Genomic DNA, 12908 nt, shown 5'->3' with positions numbered 1-12908 from the left:
ATTTGAGAAGGTGCCATATGAGGGGTGTGGCATCAAACTAAAAGAAGTGGCACGTAGATGGGCACAGAATTGGCACACAAAGCAGATGGTGATGTTAAGAGTGGTGTCCAGTAGGGGTCAGGGCTCTGTTTGACATAAACAGTCATAGTGGACCAGTCACTATGTCTGCTGGACAGCGGTGATCGAGAGAGCTGATTGGATGTTAGGCTATATAGCGCCCTGATGTGTGACGAGGCCTCGTCTGGAGTGCTGGGTGACGTTTTGGTCCCCAGGCCATACAAAGGACATGGCAGCACCAGAGGAGGTCCAGGATGACTTCAGGGCTGAATGGCCTGAGCTGGAAGGGGACACTGAAGGGGGTCGGACATTCAGAGGGGACACGATTGAAGTGTTCACAACTTTGAGGGGACAGTGGATCCTGGCCGTCACTTTCAAATGATTTCTTCTTCAAGAACGTGTAGACAGAGACGGACATCTGAAGCATCACAGACACGTAGAACTGGTGAGCACGTAGTGTGGTGGACAGCAGGACTTTAGGGCCCTGCAGATGTCAAGCTGCGGTCACTTTCGGTGGCCTGTCCTCGTGTTTTGCCGTGACTTCTTATAATCCTAAGCTCTACGCGTTCCTGAGTTCCTCTCCGTCCCAGCAGGTCCATCTGCACATTCACTTCTTCCAGGTGGATGAGCCAAGGGACGGAGCCAAGCTGGCCGCTTGTCATCTGCCAACCCAAGTGCTGAAAGCGCTCCAGATGGCCACCAGTGTCCCTCAGCCCTCCGTGTCTGGGACTCGAGGGCCTTCATTTCAGGCGTTTGTGGGTGTGGGCATGTGAAAGGCGCTCTATGGACTGCAGCCTGACCCCTTTGTCTTTTCTTTTTCCTCAGACACTACCCAAAGCAGTCCTTCACCACGGTGGCTGACACTCCGGAGAATCTGCGACTCAAGCAGCAGAGCGAATTACAAAGCCAGGTGAGGCAGACGTGGGCAGGTGTGGGCACTGCTGGGGCTGGTAAAGGTGGCACCTGATTGTCGCGACACATGAAAAGCCACCGGGTGGTGTGCTGCCGTTGTAGGAGCGCAGGTCAGTAAAGGCGCTATATAAAGGCTGAGCCACCACTGTGTGAAGACAAGTGGCACTCTTGGGAGAGTCGTGCCTCGTCCCTCAGTAAGGTCCAATTAACTTGTCACTGCGCTGCTTCCAAGTCACTTGCCATCAGGAGCGCCGCTCTGTCATTATCGTCACAGCTGAGTGTCACAGTCGGAGACGGCCATCTGCAGATGAGGGCCTCAAATGGACTTCCTCTCGGCCGGTGGCACATTATTGCCTATTCTTCCTGATGTTGTTTTAATGCCTGGCCTATGGGCATGGAGGGCAACACAGAAGTGAGATGATGGCACAGCCATCGAGGCTCCCCCTGCTGGGTATCTGAACCCGTGCCTGCAGGATTAATTGGCACAGACGGTGATTTCGTGTTTCGTTCTTAGGGGTTATAAAGCATTTCCCAGAATCCATTTCAGAGCCTTGCCCTTATATAGCGCCTCTCATCTCAGGGCGCTTTACAGGAGCAGAACACTAGTCCTGGTGGTTAAGTGACGCGTTCAGATGTCCAGATTGAGCTGAGAACCCAACGCCTTAACCACTAGGCCACTGCCAGCACAGGACTGGCTCCGATATAGTGCCTTTCACTTCTGGTGATACCAAGGAAGCACAGACTGACAATTTGAAACAGGTGGTGACCCCAAGGTGCTCTCCACACTGGCAGAAGGCATAGTTGAGGGCATGTTGAACCCGGGACAGTCCAGTGGGCTGAGCTATCACATGTCTCGTGGTCAATGTGTTGGCCGCAGAGCCAGTGTCCTTGTATTGGAACTGTGACCAGTGAGCGGGCTGCTGTGCCCATCCAATCTGCACTCATGCCAGTGCAGTCATACATGAAAGTCACCATCTGCTCATGGTGGTCACTGCCCAAGAAGAGATTTGTGTTTAGTCCAGCATCAGAGCAGAGCACTGAATTGGCACTTGTCTCTGCCCCCTTCCCCTGGCTCAAGGGCACTATATGCCAATTGTGAATATCTACTCAGATGTGGGTTCAAAGCTGTGTGCGCCTCCAGGTAAACTTTCAAATTCTGAAAACAAAGAAAGTCGTTGGGGGCACAAGTGAATGGCACTGCCATCTTGCGCTGTGACAGGTGCACTCTGTCAGTTTAGCTCATTGGCATCAGAATGAGGTGCCACGTCCTGCCAGTCACCTGTCCATATATTTCCTGTCCCAGAAGAGGCTGCTTGCCCCTCTGAGCTGTGATTGAAAAGAGGTGGCAGTTAGCAGCAGTAGTGCCCCCTTTCACCCTGGGATGGAACTTGCTTACCTTGCAGGACCCTTGAAGGTGTCCCCAAATCAGGTGTGTGTGACACCATCTTGGGACTCGGTGAAGCACGGCCTTGGTGGGCCTTCCAGAATGTTTTTGTTGGACTGAGAGGTTACCCAGTTACAGTAGGCACCTCTGCTTTATATAGCACCTTTGCCAATAATCTTCTGTAATGGGCCCTGCTGGATTGTACATTTCACAGGGCTTCTTCACTTTGCCACCCTGCCATCCATTTGTCATCATCGACCTGGTGACACACTTGGTGCCACGTGTTTTGTGGTACATTCTGTCAAACCAATCAAGTCAGAGTCCTTTTGCTTGTGAAGGTGACAAGACGTGTCTGCCAATGGCTGGACACAAAGGGCTGTCATGGGCTTCACTTAGGTGGCGCCAGGCATCTTCTCTCAATGCCCACTCTGCTGGCCAGCAGGGGTCAGCAGAATGAACAAGGCTCTGCTGGCCACACATGCAGATATGCCATATGACAAACCACACAGCTCTAGTCACTCGGGTCACTCCTGGCCAGTCCCCTTGATCTCGTTTGTCTGTGATGAGAGTCGAGGTGGCCCTCACATGGCACCTTGACCAAACTAGAGGGACGTTTCGGAGGATGTTGTGCCAGCCATTTCTGCATGGGGTTTTGACAAGGCAGCCTATGGCATGGTGGTGCAGCAGTTAGTGTGGTCTGAGACCCCTGCCCAGTCACTCTCTGTTCTCCAAAACCATCTGCCAAATGCTTTATTGGTCCTGTGTGTACGAGGTGGGCATTACAATGGACTGGCACTGATTGACTCCCACCTTGTGCCCAGGGGCTGCCAGGTTAGTCCAGCTGGAGTGAGTTATGTGTGTGTGGGCATGAGGGTCACCAGCAGGCCTCACTGACTCCCAGTAGTGAACCCAAAGACAAGTGACCTGTCAGTGCCAGCTGCCCAGGTACCTCATTAGTAAGGTTTGGGGGATGGCACTATATAAAATATCCGCTGACCATGCAGAGGGGAGGGCGATCACTTCACAAACTTGGAGCAGTGTGGACATTTGGGTTTGTCCCTGCTTCTGTGTGCCCACAGATTGTGCCAATAAGGAATCTCCAGATTACAAATGATTGCCCTGTGCTGGCATCTCATCAGTGATGTTTCATGGCACCTGTCGGCACTGTCCTGGCTAAAAGCTGGTTCATATAATGTCTGTATGGAGGGATGCACTTGGTGTCACTGTGAAGGCGCTATATATGTCTCTCAAGGCTGATAGATTTTGAGTGAGGATGACACATCAAGCTGAAGAAGAAGTCAAGCCTGGAGAAACAGTCGACGTCACATGTCCACTGCTATGGCACCTTTCACAGTGTCATTGTCCCCAGGACGTACCAACTGAAGGCCAGCAAAGTGACAAGTGACAGTTCTTTCTGCTGGTGGCCCGAGACTTTGGACAGGCCATTCTGGGTGTCATGCCGGACACCACTGGGCTCCTGGGTTCATTTCAGCATTCGAACAGAGAATTTGGGGGTCCACAGTGGACCGGTCTGATTGTGTCTCATCGGGGGTCCTCACTGAACCCTCTTCAACATCTGGACAGAGGACTGAGTTTCAGTAAAAGTCCCTTTAGGGTGTTTTGAGCAGAGGGTTTCATGGTTAGGACCCCACTGGTCTGATCTGCTGGGGCCCCACTCTGGACCCACTTCAGAACCAGGATAGAGGACTCTGAGTTCCAGTAAGACCCCTCTGGACTGGACTGTTGGTACCCAAACCAGGGTCATTTCAGCATCTGGACAGGGGGTCCAGGGATGGTGCCCCGGCTGCACTGGCCACAAATGCCCACTCTTGACCTCTTCTTGGAGGCTCCCGCTTGGCTGAGCTCATATTCTCTAAGTGGGCGTCTGCTCCTCACACACACACACGCGCGCGCGCCAGTGGCCCCTTCTGCGGTGGCAGTCTGCTCAACGAGTCTGCGTGGGTGGCTGGGCACAGCACGGCACAACCAACTGCAAAATATTTTCCTTCACACATTTTGCTCGGCTGGCTGGGTTCTTTCGCTGTTGCTGTCATCCTGCCATTAGTTGGAACAACATTGACTGGCAGTGCCACTCTGTCACACAGATCAGCTGAGTGCCAACAGCTTAGAAGGAAGAACTGCAGGAGAACGCTGGGCAGATATGGGGGCCCCTCATCTCTCTTAGTAACAATGATCCGCTCACTGATTTGAATCCAACTGGCTCAGCGGGTACCGTGGCATTGTGGGGGCACTGGGGGATTGGTACTATCGCATCTGAGTGACTTCTGCAGTGCCGCAGTGGCCCAGAAGTGAATCATCCTGAGAGAAGAATTAAGGAAGAGGTCATTAGTGACAACGTGTGCCCACGTGCTAAGTTGTGCCTGTGCCTCAGCCTGCCCCTCAGGTGCCCACAGCTAGTGTACTGTTATCACTCAGATGCAGCTTTTATGATTCATGGACCACCCACCTACCCATAAGTGAGTCCACTGAAATGAGTTTATGGTCATAAGAGCAGGTGCCAATTCCAAAAGGACTGGATGCCAGGTAGTGACAGGGCACACCTGTTTACACATCCGCAGTCACTTGGGCAGAACTGATAAGTGGCATGTGGGTCTTTGGGAGGTGGAAGGAGCAACTATGCCAACAGGAGAGTGAGCAGGCTGTGCCACCTTACTATAATTCTAATGTGGCACCATTTTCTGCCTGGTAGGATGTGGCACCCCCAGGATAGCATGATGAATGTGGAATCCTCAGGTCACATGCCAAGACCTTTCGTGGTGACCCATCAAGTGCCCACTATAAATGGCACTATAAACAATGAAGGACTGGATTGTTCTCTCAGCTCTGGTGTGTGTGTATCTCATGATTTGGTGAAACTGGCGCCTCTCCTGGCAGCATAAATACAAGTGAGAATGCCAGGTGTTGCTCACATGCTCATTCCAGGTCAAACTGTGTTGCCTTGTTTACTTTGTATCACCTTATGAAAGGTGCTATACATAACAGGAACTGAGATGGCATTATGCCAGGTTTGAGATGGCAGGCAGATCAGTAGCAGCCAAGTGGTAAACCAATGTTAATGGCACTTTACATTAAAAAAAATGAATAGACCCCAAGCAGAATGGCACTTGGCATGACTTTGTACTGCTGCCCCCATTCTCCACTCTGCCATTACATTCAAATCCCTGACCCTCCCTGGGTCATCACCCATGCCCACTTTGCCTCACAGGATGTCAGAAGCCTGAAACGCCTCAATGCTGCCAGAAGGCTTTGGCTTTACTGGGCCACTCTATATAGCGCCTTGTACTTGGGGTTTATATGGTTAGCCTCTGCCTCAGTTTTTATTATGAAGCACAGACAAATAGCATGTGTGCCAATGCCCACCAGAATGGGGCTGGACGTTCTCCTTGTGGGTTCATGTCTGCTCCTTGCAATCTTAAAGATGGTCTCCAGCCTGGCAGAACCCAGACTGGAGAAAGTGGGTACAAACATAGAGGGAGATGAGTCTGCTGAACTCAAAGGGGGCCTGCATCAAGTGGCACTACCATGGGTATGGTGGGCACTGCCAAAGGTAATTGATGGCTTCTTCCCATTTTAGGTGAAATATAAAAAAGACTTTGAGGAGAGCAAAGGACGAGGCTTCAGCATCGTGACAGACACACCAGAGCTGCAGAGACTGAGGAGGACCCAGGAGCAGATCAGTAATGTATGAAGCCCACCCATCGCCGTCTGCCACCTGTGCTGTGTGCCAGGCGTGTGAAATGACACACCACGGACAGCAAAAGTGGTGCTTGTGATGAAACCTGAGGCGAGCAAGTGTATGTGTGTGTGTGTGTGTGTGTGTGTGTGTGTGTCAGTGGTCGGGGTAAGGAGCGTCTCCTGCTGTGCTCATCCAGATGTCAGGACACTGGTGCCCATGTGTAATTCCCTTGCAAACTGACTGTGCCCACCTCCCAGTACAGCCCTGTGTGCCACCTTCAAAACACCCCCCATGACTCAGTAAAATGCCTCTGTGGGGACCACGGCTGTGTGAAGAAGATCATTGAGCAAGGTGAGGAGGGTGGCACATCGGGCACTGCCACACTGAGTGTGCATCAATGGCCTGCCTGGAAGGAGAATGTCCATGTGCCTTATATAGAGCCTATCTATCTATCTATCTATCTATCTATCTATCTATCTATCTATCTATCTATCTATCTATCTATCTATCTATGTATCTATCATATAGTGCCTTTCATCTATCTATCTATCTATCTATCTATCTATCTATCTATCTATCTATCTATCTATCTATCTATCTATCTATCTATCTATTGTACTCCTGTCATTGATTGTTGTCTTTCACCTCCATGTTTTTCCCAGAGGACACCTGCACTCAGGTAAGCTTCTCGGGGTGCCAGTCAGAATTTCGGGGGTCCTGCTTTCCTCCGTGTATCCCAGCTGAGCCCAGAGCACTGACAGAGCTGCCTTGTTAAAGTTTCATTTACAGTTTTGCTGAATGAGGACCCCCTGATGCTTTGGGACCCTTGGGTTTAATCCTGCTCTCCCAAATGGGGGTCCTTGTGCCTTTGTGTCATGTACCATATAAGAAGGACTTTAGGTGGGTGCTCCAGTGTCTCTAGAGACTTCAACAATGAAATCAGAGCCCCTCAGGTTTGTGCCATAGACAGGCCCACCCCCCCAGTGCTTGTGCCCATCTGTAGTTTACAGTTGTTGCAATGCCAGGGTCCTGCACCAGGATAATTGAAGGCCTGTGCTTTTCAGGTCTTACCAGGTGGCACCCTGGGCAAAGATGGCACTGGGGGCACTAGTACACTTACTGGCTATGACAGTGACATTAAGCCCCAGTTTTTCAATATGACCAGAGACCCCCATTGAAGCCATTGGGGCAGAAGGGCAGTGAAATGAAGACCAGGCTTGGCTGTGTGGGGTCTTGGGGGTCTTTGTTTTCTGTGTTGTTTTTCTCTTTTACTCTCACCTCTTCAAATCCATAAGTGCTCCAGCATCGACACCCTCAAGTGACAATGAAGCCTTGGAGAGGACACAGTGGACGAGATGTGCAGACTGGCATTATGAGGTAAGACACGCACCATCCTGTGGGACCCCTCGCTATTCAATCTCCAGTCCAAAGGGGGCAGCAGCTCCTGAGACAGTGACAAGCAGACCAGGACAGAGCGATAGATTCGAGGGTCACTAAATGGTCACCTGGTCCCTGGTGTAAGAAATCCTCCACTAGGGGACACTCCTGCCATGCTTTACGACTCAATCCAAATTTCCTAAACTCCACCCCCTAACCTCCATGTGGCAGTAGGGAGGTCCTGGCATCACACTGGCATTTATGGCACAGGGGTCGTTAACTTTGGGCCAGGATGATCTTAAAGTTTTTGGAGAAGCCCTGAAGTAAACTGTGACCTAGGGTTGAAGGGGCTGCCGCCTGCCACTGCTGACTTGTCATTTATTTACCTGTCACCATGTTTCCCACAATCCCACCCTGTTGCCCGACTGGTAAACCCCCTGATATTTTTTATGGTCACAAGCCAGGCACCGTTAAAATCCAAAGTCAAATTCCATCGTGTCCTTCTTTTACCGAAATGCTGAATCCAACCCGACAGTCTTATGAGGTGGAGTCCTGCCAACTACGCCAATGTCCTCTTTGGTTTTATTTGTGTTTTAATTCTGTGGACCCTCGCAGGGCTCATTGATGCCACTGCCCCCCTGTGTCTGAATGCTGGTTGGCCCTGACAAGGTGACACCCTCGGCCATTCGCCACTGTTTTCTGTCCTCGATGCCTGAGTTCTGCCAGCTGTTTTCTGGCATGCTCTGTAGTGGTGGGTGGCAGAGCAGAAATGATGACAAAGTCACACCACTGCTAATGAATTCCTCACTTTCTCCAGATGTCCTTGACAGACCCTCCTCCTCCTCCTCCTCCTCCTCAGTATGTCTCTTCCTCCTTAACCGTTTGTTGACTGCCACACTTTTCTTTGGCAGGTCGTGGATGACGTGAAACCTCCAGTGACAATTCAGTGAGAGTTCACCGGAAGCTGGGAGAAGACGTAAGTGGGTCCTCCTTGAGTGGGAGGTCTCTGTGAATCAATCGGTGGGCTTTGCTGATGGGCGGGGTGTAGGCATGTGCCACAGTCACAGCTGTTTTGGTGTTAGTATCTGGCCCAGCGGGAATGTCACCTGCTCCTGGACTCTGGTGGCTCTTTGTTCAAGTGAGACTTTTATTGAACTCAGCTCTGATCGCCACTAGGGGGCACTGCTGAGACATTTCCAGGGTTTCCTGCGCGATTGTCACTGATTTTCTGGAGTGTTTCATGGATGGCAGTAGGCGGGACTTTTCATGAGTTTCGTTCTGAGGTGACAATGGTGGCCCTGAGATGGGCACTGGGAGCTGTGGTACTTGAAGGTGCCCTCACTTTTAGGAACACAAATGTCTAATGTGCTGTATAACGAGAGGCGAGTCGTCTGAAGTGGGGCTTCACACTCATTGAGCCTTCAGACTGAGAGCCTGGTGGCGGGCAGGCATTGCCCACTACACTCATATAGGAATCTGAGGGACACTCACAGCATTCAGGGTCTGTTCGGCCCACCATGCCCTCCTTATATTGCCCTTGTGCCCCATAAGGCAGGCCAGTTTCTTTGCTAGACTGGTGCATGGGGATCAGCTGAGTGCAGCTGAGCATTGGCATGAAGGGTACCTCTTTCAGTGTAACATGTGGGCACCACTGGTCAGTGTGCCAGATGTGCCCTCCAATGGTGAAGACCACCTCTGGCCCTCTGAGTCAATCTGTGTCACTGAGTTCACCTGTCCCAGATGCCCCCATGTGCCAAGGGGCAGGCCGTCCATGGAGGAGATATGCGTGTGTAGGCAGGCGCCCTCCCTGCTCTCACCTGCACGCTGCTCTGCTTTGGTGGGCTTCTGACTGACGTGTATGTTATTAATTGACTTCTCTGAAAGGCGCTATATAAAGAGCATGCACCCAGTCCGCCGCATGCCACACAGACTCTCAGGAGTGTTAGGAAAGGTGCTATAAACAGTCGCTGGTCAATTAGCATGAGGTGTGGATAAGTGAAGTCAAAGCTGACGGGTGAACGTCTAGTGAAAGGCGCTGTATACAATGAAGTCTGAGGCCCCCTTTGTCCTCTCCGCCTGACCCATGTGGACCCCGGATGGCAGCCATTCTGCTCTCTTGTTCCGTCCTGTCGGGTCTGAGCCGAGGGGCTGGTGCTCCATCACAAAGGGCCATTGAACTCCTCGGCCAGGCAGCGTGAGAAGCCGCTGACGCAGCCTTAAGGGGGACCTCCTGCTGCATGGAGCCGCCGTGTAACCGGAGACAACCCGATCTGAGGAGGCTTTGTTCTTGGCATTCCCTGAGCGGCGGGGCGAATTTGAGACGTCAGGTCCTTTCCTATCTTCTTACCTGCTGGCACAAAAGATGAGCTACAGACGACCGCCAAGCAAATCCATGCCAGCCTGGGACACTGGGCGGCCTTCCAGGGAGCGGCCCCTCAAGCTGCTGGTCTTTTTGGCTGGCGGGGAGATGGCACCACTGAACCCTCTGGTCAGTGAGAGAAGGAGGAAGCCTGGCATTATTCTAGAATGTTCCGCTGGGCATGGCAGACAGTCTGGCCACTCTCAGGTATTCCTGCCTGTCTGTCCAGCTCTCTGTAGTACAGCGCCTTTCACATCTGTCTCTCTGCCATACAGTGCCCTTTTACATCTCTGTGTATCTATTATATAGCGCCTTTCACACACAGCTGTCTGTCCATCTATCGATCTTTGTATTCTCACTTCTTCAGACTTCTTGCTGTACGCCATGCCAACATATCTGCTAAATGGTCATTCAAATCAATCCACCTTTTAGGTATATAGCGCCTTTCACAGTGAGCCCAAACACAGGGTCATTTACAGAGCAGACCCACAGAGGATAATAAAGACTGTCGCCCGGCTTCCTCAGGGTGGTCTTGAGCTGTCTTCCTGACAACAGTGCCCTAAGGGGGCATTGAAGGGGTCCACATGGTGAACGAGGGTCTCTTCTTTTCGTTTCTTCCCCCTACCCCTTCATGTTGAGTGTCACCGCAGTCCCACTTCGTGTTGCCTGCCCTGACAGGCCTGGGCACAAAGCAGAAGTTTACCAAGTATGGTGCCCGAAGGCCGGATGGCTGAGCCTCACTTGTTTGTCCGTTTCAAGTCCCTTGATTTTTTTATGGCGCCTTTCACAGAAGTGAGACCACTAGCCCTGACTTTCCTTCTAGCCCGCCCCCCAATCTACGAGCCACCCCCAAACCCCCGGTGCCTGCTTGAAGGACGCGAAGACGCCATCAGGAGGATTGTAACTTGTCCAAGTGCGCCCTCTGCTGGTCACTTTAATTGCTGCGCTGTCGTTTCCATTGGCGTTGATTCGCTTAGCAAAGCGACTTACATAATCCGTCTGAGGGACACGTTTGACAGGACAAGGGGACGACAGCGGCCATCACAAGGGGAGCGCTCAGAACAAAGAAAGATGTCACCTCTGTCACTGGACTAAGGCTGTTTGGTTGAAGTCCGCTTTATAGTGCCTGTCTCACGTGTTCTTCATCCAAACTCGGGGCGCTCTGACCAGTCAGGTGGCCCAGTCAGAGTCGCACGGAAGGCGGAGAGCGAGGTGACAGTCCCTAGCCAGTAGGGGGAGCCACTCATGGAGGCCCAGCTCGTACTGCCGGGTGGCTGCTCGGTAACCCCGAGGACGTGATGGGATGGGCGGGGTGTCACATCAACGTTGTTCGGTTTGGTTTTAGAAATGCGACCACCGCTATTGTTTGCTTTGTTTAACAAAACACGAACTGGAAGTAAAACATGAAGCCTCCCCAATGACCTGGCACGGGGGACTTCGTCTGATGCCAGCTTGTCATTGCATCCTAACAGGGCAGGGCACAGCAGTGAACTCCACTGAGCCCCCATCTGTGTGCTGGGGCGTGTGGTCACTTGTCACCTGGCCAGTAGACCGCCTGCACAGTAAAGGTGACACTCTGATTACAAGGGTGGCACAGACGGCATTTGTCAATCGACATTTGATTGGCATGTGCTGCTTGGGGAGAGAGCCTTGGGCACGGGCGCGCGTGGCACGGAGATTGAATTGAATTTCAGTCCAAAGGGGGCTGAAGGGCATCTGAAAGCTGCGGGGACCCCACAAAATCAATGAGGTGTTGCAGGAGATGCGTGTCCAAGTTTTAAGGGGTTGTGTCGTGCACGTGTGACATCATCACTCGTGTGACCAAACGCTTAGGCATCGATTCTGTGCCAGGCTGTGTCCCGCTTTATGCAAATCTGTCAGGCGGTGCGCTATAAACGACAAGCCTGGCGCTGATCGACGTCGCCTTTCTCTTTTAAACTCACCCTTTTTTTTTGCTCCCCGTCAAAGCCCCCCGGCTCGTCTGAGTGAAGCCCCCAACGTGCCCAAGCTCGATCTGTCCCTGGCATCGTTTCTGTGGCACATGGACTTTGCTGACGAGCGTGCCGGCCATCCGAGGGTCGCTTCGGACACAGAGAGGGGGCGCCGCGGAGCGTCACTGCCTGCCAGCGCTAACTGACCAATCAGGCGCCCGTCCGCTGAGGGCTATTAATAAAGCGCGCGCTTGTCGCCTCTTATCGCTCTGCGAATTCCAAAGATAAAAGCCGTCGCGGGGACCCGACAGACGACACTCGGAGGGGACAGACGAGCCTGGAGGAGCGCAGGATGAGCGCCTCGCTCGAGCAGGTAGAGGAGGTCTGGATGGGGGGGCACCGAGCGACCCGTCCCCGTTTAACGTCGTGTCTTCTTCTTTCTTTTTTGTGCCTTCAGACCGCCGCTGACCCCGTCGTCCAGGACCGGAACGTGGAGTTCGCCATGAAGTGCAGCGCCATCGTCAGCGACGTGAGTCACAGTGGCTGCGGGGGGGTTTTGGGGGGGGGGGGGGCAAGTCGCTATATACAATCAACTCACCATCACGTGACACTCGGGGCCGTGCACGGCATTCGTCTCCTCACCTGCGCGCACCCCGGCATTCGGGCTCAGTGGCGTATAGCGCCTTTCACTGTTCACCAAAGTCGAGCATGTCACGTGCCGTTCGCTCGTCCAGCCCCCGCCAGTGATGCTCCATGTTACTACAGACCACCCGAGTCAGGGTCGCGCTGAACTGTCTTATAAAAGAGCGGGGCTCAGCCGTGCCACCCGGATGCCTTCTTGTGGGCAGAGCCCGGAGACGGAGGGGCGCAGATGTGCTGGTCAGCTGGGGACTTTGGGGTGAAGCGGGGTCAGACATTCGTGGCCGTCCGTCCATCCGTCTATCCAGTAACAAACCAGTTTAATCCAGTTTAAGAGCTTCTGGTGGGCAATGGCTGCAAGGTCAGGAGCCAAGCGTGGACTGCACGTCAGTTTCATGAAGTGAGGTGGAGACCACCCAGCAGTCCATCTGTCCATTCGTCCAGTTAAGGGTCACTGCACCCATTTAAGTCGGTGGTCCTGCCGGCCATTTACATGTCAACTTTCCATTTTATCCCCTGGACTGGATGTGCTGCGTTGTGTACCTAATATAG

General features: G+C 52.7%; 1 protein-coding gene across 11 annotated transcripts in view; it reads left to right on the top strand.

Moving 5' to 3' along the window:
• nebl (nebulette) overlaps positions 1-12908 on the top strand; it is a 62980-nt gene that overhangs the window by 21186 nt on the left and 28886 nt on the right. For 8 of the 11 annotated variants that reach the window (XM_051929237.1, XM_051929236.1, XM_051929235.1 and 5 more), the window contains exons 1-2: positions 12007-12090; positions 12175-12246. Coding sequence is in view for 3 of the 11 variants with exons in the window: in XM_028803339.2 (XP_028659172.1) it covers positions 883-967; positions 5949-6056 (193 nt within the window). In the remaining 8 variants the exon portion in view is untranslated. Of the gene's footprint in view, positions 1-882; positions 968-5948; positions 6057-12006; positions 12091-12174; positions 12247-12908 lie in introns of those variants that run through there. The other 3 variants (XM_028803339.2, XM_051929239.1, XM_051929240.1) reach the window with 1 other exon arrangement.

Source organism: Erpetoichthys calabaricus, chromosome 6, assembly GCF_900747795.2.
Source record: "Erpetoichthys calabaricus chromosome 6, fErpCal1.3, whole genome shotgun sequence".
Classification (NCBI taxonomy): Eukaryota; Metazoa; Chordata; class Cladistia; order Polypteriformes; family Polypteridae; genus Erpetoichthys; species Erpetoichthys calabaricus.
Note: the sequence above shows the minus strand (reverse complement) of the source record. Positions and strands in the feature narration are given on the sequence as shown.